Below are 22292 nucleotides of genomic sequence, written 5' to 3'. Positions count from 1 at the left end.
AGGACATGACAGGTGGCAGAGCCCACCCCTCACTGTTACATTAGGCCTGCTGGCCGCGGTGTCTGGTGTCTGTGAAGAGGGTTTCCTTGGTCTGTGGAGTTACCGCAGGGCAGAGGCAGTTGGGTACCTGCCGGCCACTGGCAGTTAAGGTACTGGTGAATACAACAATACAACACTTGGCGGTCCATCTTAGATGGCTTGGCGGGGGGGGGGCGGACCGGGCCATCACAACACTGCAGGTCGCGAGCAGAGGCAGTTTGGAGCCCGCTTGCAGCTAGACTAGCCTGTAGCAGCAGTGAATGGCACGACAGAAGGGGGACCCACAATTTGATACGATAGATTATTTATAACGCGGGTAATACCCAGAGGTTAAGCGCTGGAACCGGGTAAATCAAACTTGTGGTGCTCTGTGTCGTCTTGTTTTCAAGGCAAGCATGTTGCCTCTGAGCTATCCTCCTGAGACGGTGATGAATTACATGTGTTTACAGACTTTTTGGCAGCGGGGCAAGCATCCAGGAGATCCTTCGTGGGGGTTAAGCACAAACTCTGGGACAATCACAAAGTACTTTTATGCTGTTTCTGACAAAGCTGAGGATTCAACACGAAGGGGAGACCCAATTCTTTATGTACCGGAAGTCTGCAAGCTCCTTCATGGAAGGGATCGACGGGGCGCGTCGGCCAAATCATCCACGTCCCCTGAATGGTGCCAAGAATCACGGCAGGGAAGGCCAAGAAGACCCCTGAACTTGATAGGTTGAGGGGGTGGCTGGGGGCCAGCCTGAAGGGTGGGTCCATGGCCTCGGCAGGGTGACTGCTTTGCAATCCCCAAGCACGGGACGCTGGGAAGACAGGCTCTGGTCTCTTGTATATCTGCTTAGGTGGGGCCAGCTCATCCTGGGCTGGCACTAGCACCCCAAGCCTAGCATGATTACCGTTTGTGTTCTGGGTGGACAGGGTAGGTGAACTTCGGGCAGATTGAGGTTGCCTGTGGGGGATTGGGGGGTAGAAGAGGGGGCTGGAGGGGTAGAAGAGGGGCATGGGGGTAGGTGGTGGTCATGACTGGGATGCAGGAGCATTACTATGTTCCTTGTTTATGGTTGGGATGGCGCACTGCGAGGGGTGGGTGTCCTCCGGTGGGTTTTGGGTTGCTGGTCTGGTTGGGAGGTGGGGGGGGGGTTGTGCTGGGGTTCTGTATGGAGTTCAGGCCCCTGCAAGGTGGTCCACTGGCCTACGATGGCAATGCTGTGCAGTATAGATGGGCGGGTAATGCCTGGCCCATGCATAGTCTTGGTGTGTGTGTGGATGGCCCTTAGGGTAGCTACCGGGAATATTAGAGGGTGTGGGGGGAAAATCAACCCTCTAAGGTCAGGAGGGTGGCACAGTATCTCCGCAGACACAGTAGAGGTGATCTTTAATCAGGAGACACCAGCCACAGGTGCAAGAGAAATGTGCAACGTATAACCTGGTAGATGTCTGGAGGAGGCAACACAGAGTTAAGCAGGACTATAGCTTCAATTCTCGTGTGCATGGGTCTAGCTCCAGGATGCACTACGTGCTGGTAACCTACAAAGGGAGGTTCGCCTGAGTACTTGCCAGGGGGTGAGGGGCAATGGGGCCTACTCTTGCCGCTTTAAGCCTGCTGCATGACGAGGCATTTAGTCGGGAGTTGTGTGATAAAACTGAGGCCCATTTTCAGCATAATGAGGGCTCCCTCTCTTCGCAGGGGGTGCTCCGAGTGTTTTTCACTGCTTATTAGGGTATCTGCATGGCCAAGGAAAACGGGATTCTCCAGCTGATCGGGGGGCGGAACTAGAGGCAGATGAGGGGCGGTTGAAGCAGCTGCAGGGCGAATACATGCCTACAGCAGACCCTAAGGTGTTGGCCGAGCTGCGGGGGGAGTTGGATGAGTTTAGGGCGAATGCAGACCGGGAGATTACGTTTCTTGGCTGGCGTCATTTGGTTTGGTAGCATGAGGAAGGACAGAAACCCTGGAGCCTTGCTGGCAGCAGACAGGAGGGCCCCACATGTGGAGTGAACTAGGGACTCCCAGGGGAATCCTCTGTGTGCAGAGGAGGACATTGCAGCAGAATTCTGCACTTTCTACTGGCGCCTCCATGGGTCCAGGTTGTCGCAAGACGTGGAGAGCTTGCAGCATTATCTGGAGGGTGTGGAGTTGTATTGGATGGACCTCCAGCTATGCGAGGTGCTCAATCGTGAGCTCTCCCTGGAAGACATTTTGGCGGCAATCAAGGAGCTCCCTTGGTCCAAGTCTCCTGACCCTGACGGCCTTTCAGGGGAGTTGTACAAGGCATATGCCCCCATTTTGGCTCCCATTTTGCTACGGGTATACACAGTTCGCATTGGGGATGCTTCCCCCTTCGCTACAGAATATCCTGTTGAACAAGAAAGGGAAGCCGTCTAAAGAGTGTGCCTCCTATCGGCCAATTTCCTTAATCAACGCTGACAATAAGACCTTTGCCAAGACTCCTCCCCTTGTGTTGGCAGACCAGGTAGTGTTTGTGCCCGGGAGGAAAACATACTGCGTGTGCCATTTTTTCAGGGTCCTGGAAGCGCTAGAGCAAGAGACAGAGACAGCTGCATTTCTTTGGGACCGAAAAAGGCATTTGACTGTCGATTGGCCTTTCCTATTCGCAGTTCTCCAGAAACTCTGGTTTGGCGTCCACTTTGTCTCTGTGGTGCCTCTCCTGTACGTGAAACAGACAGTGAGAATTGTGGTGGGGCGGCGGCAGTCCAAGAGCTTTGGCATGGGGGGTGGGAGGCAGCAGGCCATTGGCTGTCATCCTGTAGGAACGGCACATCAAGCGGGACTGCAGTTGGGATCACATAGGCCGATCATCTCCCTATACGTGGATGATGTGGCCCTTTTCATCAGTGACCCAGAGCACAATATTTGCCCTGTGATGCAGGAGGTAATCAGGTTTGGGGAATTCTAAGGTCTGAGGATCAACCACAGCAAAACAGTGGTTTTTCCCCTTACGGGCGAGACAAGGGAGTTTTCAGATGAGTTTGGCCTTTTATGGGAGTCGTCTGGTATCAGATACCTGGGTATAGAAGTGTCACGCAACCGAGAGGAGTTGTTTGACAATTACAGCCAGACGACTGGGTCTTTCTAGGACATGGTGGGAGACACTCCATCTCACACTGCTGGCCGAATTTCCATCAAGAAAAAGATTGTTCTCCCCAAATCTGTTTCTCAACAACCTACTGCGCCTCTGCGATGGGTTCTTTCTTAGGCTCCAAGGGCTTATTCTTGATTTAATCTGGGCTGGAAAACCTGCGAGGGTGGCCTATGCCACGCTGACTGAGGCCTTTGAGAATGGGGGGCTGGCTCTGCCAGATCTGGAACACTACTGCTGGGCAGCGTACACACTACTTGCCGCACTGGTATTCCACTCAATTCATCCGGCTTAATGTGCAGGTGAAGAGGGTGCAGGCCGCCCCAAACTGTTGCACTACATAGTCCTTGGAGCTATGAGGATAGCACCTTTGCATGCACGCCAGAGTTGTGGGCACTACACGTACGTTACTTGACTACAGTGGCTGAGTAAATGAACGGAATGGATTTGAGGGCAGTTTTTTGCAACATATAATCTCGATCTCTGGCAGGGTCATGTTCTGGGTGGGTTAAACCAAGAGGATTAAATGAAGAGTTAAATTTTGCTCGTTTTCTTTAGGTAATGATGTGTACTTGTTTTGCTAAGATTGTGTATATGTTGGGGGTAGAGGCAGACTCAATGTTTAAATTGTTTTTTGTTGCAAAATACTTCTGCACGCCCGCCCACCAGAGGTGTGGGCGTCATATGTTCATTGCATGTTCATGGTGGGCAAGTAAATGTACGATATGGACCTGAGGCCTGTTATTTGCAATGTACAAGGCCGATCTTTGGTACTGATATGCTCTGGGTGGGTCGCTGTTGGGGGAAGACTCCATGTTTAAGTTGGTTTGTTGTTGCAAAATGAAAAGAAACTATTACAAAAAAAACATCTGGTGGGTTGGAGCTGTTCGGGGTAGGGGACATTTCTTTTGGGCTGTGGCTGTGCGCCCGGTGTTAAAAGCCAGGGGCCTGTGGGAGGCAGCAGGGTAGGCATATGGTAGCAACTGGCAGGGATTCTGGCCCCTGCCTTGACAAAATCCTTACAATGACCTTGATGGGTAAATGTCCCAGGTTACCACTGAAACAAGCACCTGAGCATGTTAAGAGATGTTTGAGGCATCTCAAGCTGCAAAGCAACATACTAAGAAAGGTAAAATTGGGGCCCGCAGTCCTCAAATGTTAAGCAACTGTTTCTATAATACAAACGTTCTTGCCTCCGACTCGTAGCATATAGATTACGGTAATGAGTGGAGTTTCCAGGGAGCCTTTGGTCCCCCAGCTGCAAACTTGCAGATGCTGGTTTTGTTGCACATGGGCTAATTTATGAGTGTGAGTGAGTAGAGAGACAGAGTAAAAAATGGGATGGACCCTGGCAATGTAAGCTAGTGAAATGAGACCCATCTTCAACAGGCGTGTGGTAGGAATGCAGGATTGCAGGTTGTTTTGCCTTGTATGGCCTTGTCCCCTGACTAAACACACAAATCCCTCACAAACGGCCACCATAAGCCTAGCCCATAACCGAACCATGTCTAAGCACTGCTCTTTAGCCATATAACACTCTTCCGCATCAGGGGTTAACCAGTCCCAAAGCACTGTAGTCCATCAGATTATGGTCTCTAACCTATGGGTAAACAAAGAAAAACCTAGTGCTCCTCAATTGGAGCTAAATTTGTTCCTTTTATAGTTACAAATGTGTATGGCTTGTATTTATGTTTCATTTCGACGTTCTTAATCCGAGCTGTGAGTATACCAGCTCATGAGTTTAAGTTAGCAATAATCAATCCTTCAAAATGTACTGTAAGTAATTTGTGTTTTAATCACACTGTTTTCAGGCGAATCAGCAAATCCTAAACTTAGAGTACAAGCTATTTTGCCAATGCATTTCGGTTGGTGGTGTGGTTAAATTGTTTGCTAGTTCTTGTATCATAAGTAGTATCAGGTCAAGGGAGCACTTATTGAGGATGGCCTCCCATTTTCTCACAAGTTCCTTACTCTCCTTGCAGAGAGTGGGGAGTAGTTGTATTCGTAAGCCACACGGTATTCTTTAATTTTTATGGTATCTGCCAAGTGTGATGGCGTGTAATTTCCTCTAACCTATGGATAACACTCCAAGTCTCTCCGCCAATCTCACAGAAAGCAGACTGGCACAAAGGAACCAGATACTTCTGATCTGCACCCTTCTGCCCCACCTGACGAACGTCTTACGCTGACCCCGATGGGCAAATGCCTGGGTGACTACTGAAACAAGCACCTGAGCATGTCATAGATGGTTGAGGAGTCTCAACCTGCCACACAACATACTAAGCAAGGTGAAATTGGGGCCTGTGGTCCTCAAATTTCAAGCAGACCTTTCTATAAACCAAAACCATCTGCTTCCCCTATTAATGACCGCCCCACTTTTTCTTACAAAGTCACGCTTAACAAGGCCACCAAAAGCAGATGATGGGGGTTATACACACTCACTTAAATTACATTGGCAGCGTCATCTGTGTGATAATTAGTGGGAGAAGCAGAAGTTTTGGTTTATAGAAAGGGGGGCTTACAATTTGAGGACCGCAGGCCCCAATTTCATCTTTCTAAATGACATTCCTTGGAATATTCAGTATTTTTTATAACACATTTTGAAAGGGTTTTTGCGATACCCACCGTTGTACTCGCAAGAAAACCTTGCTATATTTACCATGAGAATTCACTATGCTTTTTCTCTGAGAACACACAAATATTCCTCTTAGCACGAGAAATCAGTTGGAGACATGTTACGCTGATCGTACAATCTTCTCACAAATCTCTTTTATATTCTCAAGAATACTGAAAAGTATCAACATATTAGCCCACTCCTCTTTCCCACAAACCTAAATGTGCCCAAATGCTACTCTTACTCTCCACACATCCACCCTGAAAGCAAACCTCCTCTTAACCCCCACCTAATCTCTTAAGAAAATTGTAAGAGAATATTCGTGAGAACGCCTCACATAATTGGAAAACAATAGCAGCATTTCTCTTATGAAAAGCCTCAATTGCCTACCAAGTTTTTAAAGAAAACTATTGGACATATTGTTGCACTAAACCACAAAAAGGCAAATCTGCACATTTCTGTGCCCAATTTGAAGCGAATACACCAGTTGAGGCTATGCACCTGTTACGAAGATGCTAATTTTCCCTCTGTGAAATCCAAGGTAAACAATACAAAACACCCCTTTTTCAACTCTTTACATCTTTTAAAACAATGCAAGAATGTACACAACATTACAATTTTTGGGGGGCCTCGCTAGAAAAGTCAACTCAGACATAACAGCGCGTAGAGCGCTAGCTTTGACATCTGTGCAGAGCCCGTTGATGCAGGCTTGAATCCCGGCAGGACAAACCTCAGCCTTTCATCATTACGAGGTTCATAAATGAGCACGACACACCCTGGGTAATAATAAGCAGCGCTCAGCTGCGTGAGGGTTCATAGCGCTATATAAATGCAAAATTATTATTAGAAAACATCTTTGGAAAATTCCAAAAAGATAGGACAAACAAGTCAAAAGCTATTAGTAATTGAACATTTGCAAAGTTGGAGAATCTTAGGTTTCACTTTAACCATAGGGTGACTGTTGCCATCCTGAAATATAGTGCTGATCCAAAAGAACACAAGTTGATATCTTAATGAGGCTAATAAGGCCATTTATTTACAGGCTTCTGTGATCAATGATCACTTACTAAGGCGGATTTATAATGAACCATTTGAAAAACATGATAAGATAACCAGTCCTTTCACGAATTACATGTGCCTGCCTGCGCACTTGATTTGCAGATTCTTCAGAAAGAAATACACTTCACATCTTAAATCCAGTCTTCATGGTTTGAGTGGCACACTGAACTAAGTTGGGTCAGGACTGAGAGAATACAACCTTGTTAGACTGCTTTCAGGCAGGCATGGAACAGTATCAGTCATAGCAGGATCAATCCTATGGGTGCAGGTATATGTCTACTGGGCCCTTTGCAAGATCTGTGGTGGCACAGAAGAACAAGTTACTTACCAACTGGTAACATTCTTTCGATGGGATGTTCCTCCAACGTATTCCACATCTTTGACATGTAATGTCCACAGCTGTGTACTTTGGAAGCTTTTTCAACAGAGGGCGTCTTGTGTCGATGGCGTCAGGTCGATGTCCCTCGAAGGACTCTGTTGAGGGCGACGTCACTGGATGTTATAAATAGGACGCACGGCGCCCGTAGCCTCAGTTTGTTTTTTCCCCCATAACGTGTGCCACCAATCCAATGCCTGCTTGACTGCACATAGCCTTGGGGAAACGTAAGCTGCAATCACATAGGAAATTCTCCAGAGGGGCAGGCTGGGAGGGCGATGTGGAATACGTTGGAGGAACATCCAATCGAAAGAACGTTACCAGTTGGTCAGTAACTTGTTCTTCAAATGGATTGTGTCCTCCAACGTATTCCACATCTTTGACAGACTCCCAAAGCAGTACCAGACAATGGAGAAGGGAAAAGAATTTAGAGTACCCAATCAGATGGCAGAATAAAGAACCGCCTTACCAAAGGCCATATCTTGACAATGGATCGTATCCAGGGAGTAATGTTTAACAAAGGTGTGGCTAGAAGCCCATGTGGCTGCATCACAAATATTCCTAATAGGAACTCCCCGTTGTAGGGCTGTGGAAGTAGCCAAGCCCCTAGTGGAATGAGCTTGCAACCCTTCAGGAGGGTCCTTACCCGCCAATCGGTAACATTCAGTAACGGTGAGGATAATCCACCTGGACAAGGTCTGCTTGGTAACAGCCTGGCCCAATCTGTGTCCAGTATATCCCACAAAGAGTTCATCGTCCACTCTGACCGTGGACATCCTAGAAATATAAAAGCTCAGAGCTCTCCTAGGATCCAACTATGGAGACGTTCCTCTTCCTTACCAGGATGAGGAGGAGGATAGAAAGATGGAAGAACAACTTTCTGGTTTAAATGAAAATCAGACACTACAGTAGGTAGAAAGGAAGGACGTACCCTCAGTACAATCCTATCCTTGTGAAACATAGTAAAGTGTGGCTTAGATGAAAGTGCCTGCAATTCACTCACTCTGCGAGCGGCAGTAACCGCAACCAAGAACACCGTCTTGAAAGACAACAGTCTCAAAGGACAAGAGTGCAAAGGCTCCAGCGGAGCACCCATCAGGAATTTCAAAACCAAATTCAGATCCCAAACCGTCTCCTGGAAAGGGGACGGTGGGAACGCATTAGTGAGCCCTTTAAGAAATTGGGAAATCAAAGGAATCTTAAAGTAAGAACATTCTTCAGACGAGCGCTTAAAGATAGTCAGCGCCGCCAGGTAACCTTTACGGGTACCTACTTGAAGGCAACTGTGGGCCAAAGAAAGCAGGAAAGACAAAACCACAGGAATGGAACACTGAAAAGGATCAACATTTTGTCCCCCGCACCAGTCGCAAAACTCACGCCAATGGCAACGGTACAGGGATTTTGTTGCTGGCCTCCTGGCCGAAAGCAACACCTCCCATCACATCATCCGGGAGGTCCCAATCCTTATACCTCAACCTTTCAGATACCGAGCATGAAGGTTGAGAGTCCTGACCTCTGGATGGAGAACCTGACCCCAAAAGATTTCACCGCAGCTTTTGAGGTCTGCAACCTCTCAAGGCTCTCGTCAGCCTTACTGCCAAACAAACGCGCGCCATCAAAGGGCATCTTTAAAAGACGGGCTTGCACATCCGGGGCAAAACCCGACTTCCGCAACCATGCAAATCTGCATAAACGGTGCTCGCAGCCATGGACCGGCTGACACTGCCAGCCGTGTCCAAACCCGACTGAAGGGATTCACACATGGCATCCTTGCCATCTTGCAAAAGAGCAAGGAACCCATCTCTCCCTTCCCCTTCGGGAATATGCTCAGCCGCAAGAGAAACAGTTCCACAGAGTGTGTGAAAATCTTGCCAAGGCACAAGTGGAGTTGGTTGATTTTAGCGCTATACTCCCCACATAAAACACCTTGCATGCCCAACCGTCGAAGCGTTTGTCGTCCCTATCAGGAGGGATGGTAGGGCACGCCGCCTGCCTCGAGGTGGCTGTAGCCGTCTGAACCACCAAACACTCAGGAGTGGGGTGAGTGGATAGGTAGCTAGGGTTGCTACCAGAAGGGCGGTATTTTTTGGTTAATGATTTGTTAAGAGCCGGAAGAGATTCTGATGACTGCCAAGCAGCCGCCACCCTTTTCTGCAATGTCAAATGAAATAGGTAATACCGGTCAGAGGATGGACCTTGATCTAAAATGTCTGTTAGATCATCTTGCACAAAAGCTTCAGGAGGAATGGACCAGCACAGATACTCTGTGACCCTAGCCATGAGCCAGGCCACTAGCGTCAGAGTTTGCCTCAACTCTTCCAATTGGCTATCTCCTGAAAAGACAGGAGGCCCATCAGGCTCAACAGGGTCAAGATCAAAATCTGACCTCTCCTCCTCCTCATAGATGTAATCCAGAGGGAGGAAAAAGTCCTGTCTCGGAACAGCCGAGGGCCTGGAGTCCATAACCGGCCTCGGAGACTTGGAAGTAGCCCTCCTAGGAGGATCCACATCAAGAGGGATCGCAGACGGTAAATTTCGGCCAAAAGGCCTCGAAGGTGCAGAGGACGCCGAAGGCTTCGGCGCTGACGGAGTCGACGCCGACCTCGAGCCCTTAGCAGGTTCCTGCGGTCTCGCTGGGGACGAGGACCGAGACCTGGAAGCGCGTCTCTTGCGACCATTCTGAGCCTTGTCCGAACAGGACCTTGAAGGTTCCCGATGAGGATCGCACCAAGGACCCGAGCCCAAAGGCGTGCCAGCCACGGATCGAGACCGTTCCTTGCCAGCTTCATCAGGAGGCGTGGACGGAACAGTGCCCTGCGATTGGAAAATCGCCAACATCTGCTCCCTAAAGGCAGCCCATTCCTCTGGGGTCGACTCTGTGACCGAGACCCCCAGGACTCCTTCCAAAGTGGAGAGTCACCCCTCGAATCGTCAGGGGACATACTCTTCGACTTGGATTTACGGGACTTACTCGGTTTCGAACTCCTACCTACCTGAAGCTTTCCCTTACGCTCCCGCAAAGGCCTAAGCAGTCAGCGACTGGCATTTGGAACAGTCGTCGGTGTCGTGACTCTCACCCAAGCACCACAAACAAATGCGATGCAGGTCGGTAATCGACATTTTCGACTTGCAGTCCCGGCAAGTCTTGAAGCCAGACCGCAGAGTCGGAGGGGTCGAAGAAGAAGACAGTCACAAGGAAAACACGAGGCGCTAAGTCTTCGAAGCAAACATGTTTGTGGAAAAAACAGAACTGAGGCTAGGGGCGCTGTGTGTCCTATTTATAACATCCAGTGATGTCGCCCTCGACGGAGGCCTTCGAGGGACATCGACCCGACGCCATCGACGCAAAAGTTTCCAAAGTACACAGCTCTGGACATTACATGTGAAAGATGTGGAATACGTTGGAGGACACAATCCATTTGACATCCACATATCTGGATTATGCCCCTAGAAGGCAAGTAGACTAGTAGTACAGGCAGTCATGTTTTTGGATATATACATAATTTGGTTGAAAACACTTTTGTTAGGATAGAGTTAAGGATTCACTTAATCACAACAAAACCGTTGAACTTTGGCAGGGGTGTGTTAAGTGGTAGCCATCTTAACTTGGTCCCCCTGGAGATGCTCCAGACAATGTTATATGTGAACTCCCACCCCTCCAATCCCACCAGACGTGGCCTTTGTCATTACCCCATAGCCTATTCACACTTTATTTCCCTCTCCTTTCATGTATACAGTAGCTTAGCTCTGGAAATATCTGTGGACCCCCCCACATGCTGCTTTCCATTCCTCTATTCCTATGGTACCCATTACCGATAATCATTCCCACAGTAATGCATCATTTTCCAATTACCACAGAAATGGTAAAACGCTTAACAATTAAAAAGTCTTCCACATTCCCAAGGCAACTCTAAATGTGCACCCATCAACTTTTAATGCCCTATGTCTAAATGCTTCACAGCATCCAGCAACTTCTACTATTACTTCCTCGCACCTTTCACTTGCCAGTTCATACTAAGCATATTTGTTTTCCAAGTGCGTCTTGCAACATTTCTGCCAGAATCCCGTGGTTAGTCCGCTGGATTCACCACCAACTCTCCCACTTCACATGTCCTCTTTCCACTTCCTCACCTCTACCCGATACAAGACCAGTCGCATCAGCACAAACAAATGCCACCTTTCCATCTTTGAAAGTCTCACTGATGCAATGCACCATGGGAGATATACACGCTTTTGGGGACGAGGAAGCAGCCCTTTTTCCATTGAATGACTTAAGGAACTGAAAAGTAAACCAGTTTGGCAAAAAGTGTAAAGGAGGAAACATTTAATTTCAGTTGGCTAATGAAATAAAAATGTAAATATAGTACACATTTCTTAAGAACAGGCACTTAACTGTGTGCTCAATTCAGCAGTCAGTCAGTACAATTACATGAAACAAAGAACTTGTGATGTAGCCCTGAATTTGGTATTTTAAACTCACCTTGAGAAGTTCTGTAGATAAAGACTTAACAGTTGCTTCGAGTTTACCGATCTGAACCTGCTTCTTTTCGCCATTGGTTTCTAAAGCAGCCTGCATGGAAGATATACAAGAGAATTTCTTTGCATTAACGCAGATTGATATGATAAGTCATTTATAACACGCCTGTACACTAAGATTCATTCTTAGTTCAACACATGCAACTTGGGGAGCTATTTATGACAATGCTTAAGTTTTAACATTTATTATGTATTTATTTATTTATGTATTGAGCATTTGTTAGGCGCCTATAAACAGAATGGTTTTTCCAGGTACCACGAAGCAAAGCAGGGAGAGAACAAGGGGGATAATTAATATTGGCAAAACAGTTATATTCAATCGTGGTCCTACTAGTCCTTGTGACATTTGTTAGGCAGAATTATATGCAATACCCTTTGGGAACACTACACACAATTAAGACTACAAGTGACAGTACAATTTCACCTTTGGTACAAGCCTGTACTACACAGTTATAGTGGTAGCAGTAGCGGAGCAGCCAGACTGATCTCAAGAGTAAGTGAGCAGTACAAATAGTTACCCAAAGGACAGCAATTACTATGATTCAGGGAAACACTGACTCAAGGTTTCTAAGTAAAAGAATATATATTTATTTACTCAGCAGTTGTATAACATTTCTTTTTTTTATTAGTTAATCAATTAAAGCTAACATTTTTCCACATTCAATTTCTTCACATCAGTCAATTGTCCATTATTTGATGATATGTAATGTTTTTTCCCCATTTTCCCCCCTTTAAATGGGAGTATACTGTGATCCTGTTCATTTCCCTCCCTCTCTGTCGCCTTCCATCTCCAAGCCCAATTTTAAGGATTCCACAAATTTTAGAGCGTCAATTGTTCTGCCAACCTTTTCAACTGTCAATCTCTCCCAGTATTCTTCCTCCATCTCTGGTGGAATTACGGTCGTGTAGCTCCCCATGGCCGTCAAACGTCTCGATGCCAGGGCCGGGCAGGCTAACATGACGTGTCTAATGGACTCCAGGTGTTCTTTGTTTTCACAAAACCTACAGTGCGCTTTTGACTTTTCTATTTGCTTTCTCCTCCATTTTACCTCTCTAGAGGCCCACATATTCAGTCTGCATCTCAACAGCAGGTCCCTATAGCGGTTTGATGGAAACTTCTTCAGGTAAGGTGGGAGGGAGTTCAGTGTTTTTTGCTCCGATATGATGTTATGGCACTGGTTTCATGCCAGTTTCTTCTCTTGAGTTTCTTCCCAGACCTTTTCCTGAATAGTTCTTTTTGCCTTGTCAGGATTGTATTTCAATGTGTCCTCAGAGATACTAAACTGTTCCAAGGTGTTCTTACATTTTATTTTCCATCGTTGGAGTGTCATGTCTCTATTAGTTGGCCCTTTCTGGACTAGTATTTCATAAGGTTGTGGTGGCTTATCAAGAATACATTTTCGGTATAGAGATAAGGTTTTCCATAGTACTATTGACATCCAGGATTGGAGCCTTAATTCAGTTCTTATAAGCTCCACAGGCAGCGGGTTTGGGAGGTTCAAGATTTTCCGCCAAAAATATGACTCACAAAGGTTCCAAACTTCCCAACGCAGGGCTAATAAGGATTCGGCTCCATAAGTTATTACGGCTGCCACCTTTTGTTTATAAAAGGTTAAAATGGGCATCAAAGAGAACTTTCCATATCTTCTATTTATAAGTAACCCCTGGTTAGTTAAGATAGTTATCTTTTCCCGAATCAGTGCATAGTGGCCTTCTTCATTGCAGTTTTTGTTTATCCTCACCCCAGGATATAGTGTTGTGTCAACCACCTCCAATTTTTCATTCTCTAGCGTCCAGGCATGATGTTTCCTTGCTGATCTTCTTCCACGACTGGACTTCATTATTAGTACCATGGATTCCTTGATGTTTATTTTCATGTCTTGATCTATTAGGAACTCATTGAAGGCCTCTATCCGTCGCTGAAGACCGATGGGCGTTTAGTCGAGGAATACTGCATCATCAGCGTACAACAACCACAGCATTTCCATTCCATTGATATTAGGGGTGAAGGCGCGGATCTGGTCTTGTGCGATCTTCATGGCTGCCATGTATTCGACAAAGAGTAAGGGTGCTAAAGCACATCCCCGTTTAATTCATCGGGATGTTTCGATCTTTCTAGTCACCCCTCCATTTGCAGTTGTTTGACCTGTATTGTGGTGTTGGTGTACAGGGCTTGGATGGCTTCTAAAAGATCTACCGGGCATCCCCATCTTTCCATCTTTAGCCACAGGCGGTCCCGGTTTATTCCATTGAACGCCTGTTCGAGATCAATGAAGGCTAAATAGGTGGCTTTTTCCCCCTTCCAGGGCCTTTGCTTTCATAAGATTAATTATGAACAAATTTAACAATGTTCCTACTCCACTGATGAAAGCTGCTTGCCTCTCGTCCAGGATTTTGGCCTGTGTCGCTCATTTTTTCAGGTCTCTTAACAAAATAGACGCAAATAGTTTTCCTATTGAGTCCAGCAACGCCATCGGCCTGTAATTTCTGGGATTTCCTTTGTCCCCTTTTTTATAGATTGGAACAATATATGCCTCTCACCAAGAGGTGGGATTTGTCTTAATCGTCTTATGTGTTGAAACAATACACAGATTAAGTCTGACCAATCTTCACAGCTGTCCTTAAGCATCTTGTTGGAGATGCCATCTGGCCCCGCTGCCCTAGAGGCACTTAGCTTTTTTATCATCCCTGCAATATCATCTGTCAAATTCAATTGCCCAGGGAAATTCTTCAGGATCCTTCTTTATAGCTATTTTCTTATTTTTCCCCTCATATAGTGAGGTGTAGTGATTGAACCAATTTTCCCCCGAAACTAGGTTTACACCTATAGCAGATTGGCTGAGTTCCCCAATTATAATTTTTTTTAATGTTAGTTGATTTTTTTATTTTTTTTATTTTTCATTTGTCTTAGATTTTACAGAGTTTTCCTTTTAATTTGTGGCTTGTTTGTCAAGATTTAGTATTTCTAGTAGGAATTGTGAGAATGAGTTTTTTTGATTTGCCATTGAGCATCGCCGTCCATCTTTCTTCTGTCTCCATCGTCTGTTCTCTAATCTTATAGTAAGAACCGAATTTGGTTCTTTGTTCAGAAAGATTGTTGCACTCCACGAGTAGGTGGAATAGTGTTTCTGATTTGTGTGTCTGAGCAGAAACGGCAAAAATTTTCTGTTGGAGGGATTTGTCTCGTTTTTGGTAGGTAGAAGCGTGTTGGTATTATGTACATCTGAATTTTCAGATATATTGCTCACATTTTGTTGTCGGGAAAGATGGTCAGGTAAACTGGGAGCTCATTGATTGATCTGATGTCTGTTTTACATTGTATGTTCAGACTGTATTTTGTTTTTTCTTCTGTGGTTTTTATCCAATCATTTCTCATCAGTTTTACTTTTGCATGTTGAGGGCGCAACATGAGCATTTCATGGGAGATTTCTTCAGTTGTCATAAGTCGTTTGAGGTTGTCTTTCCACTTGTCAAGAATTGCGTTGTTCATTGCTCTGGGTGAGATCTTAAGATTTGAATTGCCGGTGTTTTCTCGTCCGTAAGCAGCTTGCGGTATAGGTCGAGATGTTTCCACAGGACAATTGAGCCGACTGATTGCACTGCTACTTCGTGTCCGATTCTGGGCATGGGGAAAGATGGTGGCAGTTGCAGGATCTTGCGCCAGAAGCAAGCTTCTAGTTTTGTCCAGTCATAATCCGTGGCATTCATCATTGCTTCTGTTCCATAAACTATTGTTGGGATCACTTTTTGTTTGTAATATGTTATGGGTTTGAATGAGTATTTGCCGTACTTTCGCTGGATTACGCATACTTGTCTCGCCACTGATTGGGTCTTTAGTTCCAGTTTCGCTGTCCATTCTTTTTCAGATTTGGATTGATTTATGTGGATTCCCAGGTATTTGAATGTGGTTACTTCTAGTTGGTTGTCATTTAGGTAGATTTGTAATTGTTTTTCTTTTTTGTTGGATATTCTGCTCAGTTGCACGATTTTCGTCTTCTTTGTATTGATTATAAGTTCATTGAGATTCATGTATTGGTTTAGTTGTGAGAGACTATTTTGAAGGCCTGAGGGAGTCTTATCCAGCAGGATATTGTCGTCCGCATATGTCACGATTTTTACTGATGTTGAGTTGACCTTTGGAGGGTTGAGGGCATCAGGTCGAAGATGGGTCTCGATGTCTGCGGTGAAGACGTTGTATAATGTAGCTGCTAGAGGGCATCCTTGTTTTAGTCCATTTTCAGCTGATATTTTCGGGTGTTCTGTGGCTTTCCTTTGTAAGTCTTATTGTTATTGAGGCATTTGAATAGAGTTGCCTGATTGGCCCCAAGATGTTATTTGGGCATTTCCATTTTTCGAGTTTATTCCATAGTTTTTGTCGAGAGATTCCATCAAAGGCCATATGAAGGTCTATGAAGGCTGTGTAGATTATTGTTTTGTTGTGAATTGCTTCGTGTTTTATCAGATTTAGCAGAAGTAGATTGATGTTTCTCAGTGTCCTTTTCCTTTCAGTTAACTCCTTGTTGTAAGAGTGTAAATGTATCTTTGTGGTTTGTTGCGTTATTTGTTTGTAGTAGGGTAGAAGTAACCACTGATAGTTTAATTTCTGGTCCTCAAGCAGAGTGGTTTGGAGAAATTGTTTTGTGAGCGAGATTTTTGCATGTTGATTTATGCCTAGTTTTCTGCCAGCTGTGCAGAATTCCAGTGGAATAGGTCGATGGGACTGTGGTTGTCGCAGAATGTTTTGTCCATGTATGATGAGCTGGTTGTGGTCGCTCTTTGATGTTTTGACTGTACTGGCGGTTTCCACTGTGGCTCTCGGTTCTTTTGAGAGGTAGATTTAGATGATGATGGCGGACGATTTGCCTCGGGATCAGGTTGGTAGGAGCTTGTTTGTCCCGTCCGTAGGGTAGTCAATGAGTGAGAGATTACGGATGTTGGTTTCTTTTGTCCATCTTTTAGCGCGAGCTGTTGGTTCTCCGTTTGGGATGGGTTGTCCGTCTTTGTGCCATAGGTGAAAGTTTAGATCGCCCCATAGTATGAATTCGATTGTTGTATGCTTGGTGATGAGGTTGTCCATTGTTAGGAAGACACCGTCTAGGAAGGCTTCGTTGTTGATTGCAGCGGGGTTCCAATAGAGGTTCATGATCGAGATTTTACTTTCTTGTTGGTGGTTTGCGGGGTCAGGATTTGGGCTTCCTTTTATTTTTATGACAGTATTTTGGATCCACGGGTTGATGTTTGTGGTTTGAAGTATGGACCATGCCGGGTCAATCTTGATTAGCGTTAATAGGCCTGATGATGGTCTTCCGTTAGGTCTTGTTGTTGCTGGGTTGAGAAATGCTAGGAAGCCGTCGCAGCATGTGGTGTTAGACAGCCCGGTTTCTTGGAAGCAGATGATCTGATACAATTCAAATTCAGGTGATGGGTTGCTGACCAGATGGGAGCTTCCCCTTGTGTTCCACGAGCACATGGTCCAGGTGTTGATTGGATTGTTTAATGGTTATGAAATGTTGCTCACTCTTGTTTCATCTGAGTAGTTTAGACTGTCTTCCGAAGCATACTGTCGTCTGATCCGTGGATCGTCGTCGTTGTGGGTGTTGTCAATGTAGTTGTTTCAGGATTCTGTTTGAAAGGCTTCTTGGAATGACCGAGGGACGTGGGTGCGAAGTCGTTGTTTGTACTGGTGTCTTGCTGCTTTTGTTGCTTCTTAGAGTGTTCTTGTCTTTGGGTTGATGTGAAGGCTTCCCTTTGGTTTTTCTTTGTGATGGTTTCTTCCTTTTTAGGTTTCGTACTGGGCCTGCAGCTGAAACCAAGTTTGTATAGTGTATCTTTCGATGTTAGAATTTGTTCCATGGTTGTTTTGTCGTATGGTTTTAGTGATATTTTGCCTTTGGATTTTTCATCTTAAAAGGTGACTAGCTCGATGTCTCTGGAGCGTAGTTGGCTCAGGTTCGGGATTGCTTGAAAGAGCATTAAGATGTTTGCTCTATTCAGAACCAGTGGAGATGGTCTATTGATGTTTTCTATCTGCACCCAGTAATTTTCCGTTGACCGAAATGGGTTCAAGAATATTGGTTGTGATGGATCTGTGGGTTCTCTTAGGTTTTTCGTACAGGTTCTTTCTTGCACTGATCGGGTTATAGAGTAACTTATTCCGGTGCTACACCTTGTTTCGTTGGCTAGTGAGATTTCATCATATGTTGCATGGTTGTTTGTGTCGTCAATTGAATCGGTCATTGATCTATCTGAGATTTCTTTGCACAAGATCGTGTAGATGACGGAGTGACTTGGTCGATATTCGTCCATGATTAGTAGACTTGAATCGTTGATTTGGTTTATTCCTTTTGTGGTTTCTTGTGTTGGTAGATCCTCGTGCGTTGTTAGGTTGAGTAAGTCGTCTGTTTCCGGGCTTTGTTCCTTGTGTATTATTGCAATGGCAGCTGTCGTTTTTTATATGCATTTTTTATGACTTGCACGGGTTGTGTGGGTTGGTTCGGTGTGGGCTTCTTTGCTTGATTTTTTGATGTTTTTTTCTGTGGTGGGCTTTGGTATTGACAGGTTTCATAGAAACGCTCGCAGGCCTGTTTGTTTTTGCGTTTGTTTGGTTGTTTTTTTGGCGGGTTCTTTGAGTTTTTTTTTTGCTGGGCCAAAGATCTCGAAGATGTCATTGGCCGTTGCGTTTTCTAAATCTTCTGTTAGCTCTGTTTTTTTTTTGCGGGCGTTCGGTGGGTTTGCAGTTTGGTTCAATGAGGAAGCCGATGCTCTGGGTGGTGTAGGTCTTTGTTGATCAAGGTTCCATTTTTCTGGTATCATGCAGAAGGGTGTGGGGTTGGTCATGTTTTCTTTTGTCATGGTCTGTGGTGTAGATGTTTTTTGTTGTTGGCTTTTAAGCCATGCCATGAGTTATTTGGTTAGTTGCGTTTTTTTCTTCTAGGTCTCCTCTTGCTATCTCGGATAGTCTTTGTTGCCAGATGCGGGACTGTTCGGCTTCGGCATCTAGGCGTTTTTCTATCGTGTTTATGACGTCTTCTGTATGTACTTGTTTGGTATATTTCATTGCCAATAGTATTGCTTGATCTCGTATGTTGTCTTTTGTTGCTTCGTGTGGTTTGAGGAAGGGTATCATGGATTGAGAGACCACTGCCAGCAGCATGTTTTGGAGTTCTCGCATGGTTGTTGGTAGTCTCTGGTTTTGGTTGTCATTCAGGTCACTGTGCTTTCCGGTGTCGCCGGTTAACGGTGTTGGGTAGTTTGTATCGTTTCCCTGTGCTGGAGTGTGGAAGGATTCTTCAGCGTCATACTCGAATTGCATTGTTTTTTGTTCCTTTTTTATTTTCAGGTGCAGTGTCTCTCTGTGTGGTCTTTGGTTCTCTCGGTTCTGCGGATTGGTATTTTTAAGCAGAGGTGTGGAGGTGCAGTTTGGTGTTGCCAGATGTGCTGGTTCGCCAAAGATTTCTTTCCTTCTTTCCGGACTGTTCATGATGGATTCTATTTCGGTGATGTCTAAGGATAGGCGTGCAGCCTTGCCTGTTGCTGCGTTCAGTTGATGATGCGAGGGTTCTTTCAGTAGTTTTTCCGCTGTATGGTCTTGTAGCCATTGTAGTTTTGCTCGTTTCGCTTTCTCTTTTTTAGTCATCCCAGCTGTTAGTACTCCTCGAGTTTGGGTTAGGTTTGATTGCTTCAGAGATTCCTCGTTTTTGAAGGTCGCGATTTGGTGCTGGGTGTTTGCTGTTTCTGCAATTGGATTGTCTGTTTTTGGGTTGGTTCATTTGGCATCGGAGGGCTCATTTGCAGGGAGGATTGATGGCTTTGTTTAGATTTTAGCGGGGTTCGGTTCTGGTGGTATCTCGCTTTGTTGTTTTTTTTAAAAAAACTTTTATTTATTTGGCATGGCAACACAAGAACACGGAGAGGCATACAGACAATTACATACAGAGCAGTGCAAGGAAGGAAAACAAGCATAAATTGTAGGGTCAAAGACAATATAAACATATCAAGAATACATGCGGCAGGAAGGGACTACGGAAGAAGCATCAGAGACAGCGTCAGTGGGGGACATATATGACCGAAATTTTGACCAAACGTTTCTGGGCCTCGAGTGGGTTGGCTGTTGTATAGCCCAAGATTCCTCGGTATCCGAGGCCCATGTGACCGCCCTGAGCCGTTGGGCGTGGATGGGAGGAGCAGGTCGGAGCCAGCAAAGTAGTATGGAGCATACTGCGAGTAGCATGCAGAGACCAGCTAGTTTCTTGGAGTCTCGGCGGAGGTCAGGAAATTCATGAAAAAGGCATCTCAACGGAGACGGAGTGATAGGAACCTCAAGTACTTCGGACATAGTTGAGCATACTGCGTTCCAAAATTGGGCGAGGTGCGGGCATGACCAGATCATGTCGATGTAGTTAGCATTATCTGATCCGCACCTAGGGCAGCCAGAGGGAAGTTCGTTCGAGACGTGGTGCAGCCTGTTTGGGGTATAATGGTATCGGTGGAGTACCTTGAATTGGATCAACTTGAATCTGGAATTATAGGATACCCCATGGATGCGGGCACACATGCGGGACCAACGTTCGCCTGACACATCCAGCCCAAGGTAGTCCTCCCAAGCTTGTCTCAGTTTAGTAAGTGACGGGGCATCTCTGGATTGCAATAGGGTGTAGAGCCTGGAAACTTTGCCTCTCATGGGAGCAGGAGAGGTCAGCTCTGTGACTATGGGCTCGTCCGGTGGTATCGCAGGGAAGCTGGGGTAGATGTGCTTAAGAGTTCTCTGGAGAGAAGTGAACTGGAGCCAGACGGAAGGTCTCCGCTTAAGGGACAGTGGGAGGTCAGGCCACTCAATGAAGTTGCCCTGTTCAAAGACATCGCGAAGCAGCTCGAAGCCAGCTTCCACCCATCGGCGGACAACGAGAAGAGGTACGTGTGGGACCCCAGGGAGGAAGTTCCAAAGTGGTAGGTTACCATGAAACGGATGTGAGATTCCCAGTAGCTTCCAAGTTTTTAGTAGGGCCAGTGACGTACAGAGCACTGGGTCGAGCGACTCCGATACAGTCGGTGTGGGTGTGACAATCAAGGATCGGATATCGCGGTCACTGACCAATAGCTTCTCGAGTCTGAGATGGGGTGGGGGATCCAACTCGTTGAAACAGTATGATGTGTATTGGAGTTGTGCGACTAGCCAGTACTTGAGGAAGTCGGGTGCACCGAAGCCACAAACCTCCATTGGAGCAGCCAACGTTTTGAGTTTCAGCCGGACCGCACCAGAGTGCCAGAGGAAAGTATTAAGGATACGGTTCAATGTCTGGAAAAACCCAGAGCCTGGCCACAGAGGGATGTTGGTGAATTTATATAGTAGTTGGGGTAACACCACCATCTTCAACACACCTATCCTGCCCGCCAGCGAGATCGGGAGCCGGTCCCATCCCAGTGACTTAGTTGTGAGGTTTGTGAGGTACCTTTGATAGTTCTCCTCGAAAACACTTTCGGAGTGGCGAGACACCACTATACCTAGATAGGTGAAGTGTGATTGGGCCCAAGAAAACCCTAGGGTGTCGGGAGGGGGGTGTGTGCAGGCGGTGAGCGGGAACAGGGTGGATTTAGAACAGTTGACTTTGGCTGGAGATTCGCCCGAAAAGGACGGAGTCTTCCAGTATCGGAGCTAAATTGGTATCAGGAGAACGAATGAAGAGAAGGGCATCATCTGCATATAGAGATACTATATCCGACTGACCCGCTGTGCGTAAGCCCCTATGTGCGTGGGATTGACGGAGCATGTCTGCGAATGGCTCCATTGCAATAGCAAAAATCAGGGGGGAGAAGGGGCAGCCCTGTCTTGTTCCTCTGGCTATTGGAAATAGGGGGGGGGACACCGATCTTCAGGGCGGACCCTAGCTACCGGATCGGAGTAGAGCAATTTAACCCAAGAGAGGAAGCAGGGGCCGAATTTGCATTTTTCGAGAACCCGCCAGAGGTACTGAATCAAAGGCCTTTTGCATATCGAGGGTCGCGGCTACCGCCTGGACATTTGGGCTAATTCTGCTTATGATGTCGAAGAGACGTCTCAAATTCAGGGATGTGGAGCGTCCGGAATGAATCCCGCATGATCAGGGTGGATAATATGAGGCATATAGGGGACCAGGCGTTGGGCTAAGAGTTTGGCATAGATTTTTACATCGCTATTAATAAGCGAGAGTGGGCGGTAAGAGCCGCATTGTGTAGGAGGTTTTTCGGGTTTCAGCAAGGCGGTTATAGTAGCTTCACGGAGTGAGGGGGGAGCCGGCCCGCCTCTATGGATTCCTCCCAAAGGGATATCAAGTGAGGGAGGAGGAGGGGCTTAGATTGTTTGTAAAATTCAACGGGGATACCGTCGGAGCCAGGAGATTTGCCTGATGAGAGTGAATCAATGGCGTCTGAGAATTCTTCGAGAGTGAATGGGCTCTCGAGGGATGCGATGGTCTCGGGGGAGAGGACTGAAAGGGGGAGATTGTCGAGATAGGAATCGATCTCCGTTGATGAAGCACTATCTGCATTGGCATATAAGGATTTGTAGAAGGAGTGGAATTCGGAGTTGATTTCT

At 46.2% G+C, this 22292-nt stretch overlaps 1 protein-coding gene across 2 annotated transcripts in view; it reads right to left on the bottom strand.

Annotated features, from left to right (window-relative positions):
- Nucleotides 1–22292, bottom strand: part of SASS6 (SAS-6 centriolar assembly protein) — a 1114399-nt gene that overhangs the window by 357211 nt on the left and 734896 nt on the right. For both annotated transcript variants that reach the window (XM_069641586.1, XM_069641587.1), the window contains exon 10: nucleotides 11667–11756. In XM_069641586.1, coding sequence (XP_069497687.1) covers nucleotides 11667–11756 — 90 coding nt within the window. The remainder of the gene's footprint in view (nucleotides 1–11666; nucleotides 11757–22292) is intronic.

The sequence above is a fragment of the Ambystoma mexicanum genome, chromosome 1q (assembly GCF_040938575.1).
Source record: "Ambystoma mexicanum isolate Mex_15411 chromosome 1q, UKY_AmexF1_1, whole genome shotgun sequence".
NCBI lineage: Eukaryota > Metazoa > Chordata > Amphibia > Caudata > Ambystomatidae > Ambystoma > Ambystoma mexicanum.
Note: the sequence above shows the minus strand (reverse complement) of the source record. Positions and strands in the feature narration are given on the sequence as shown.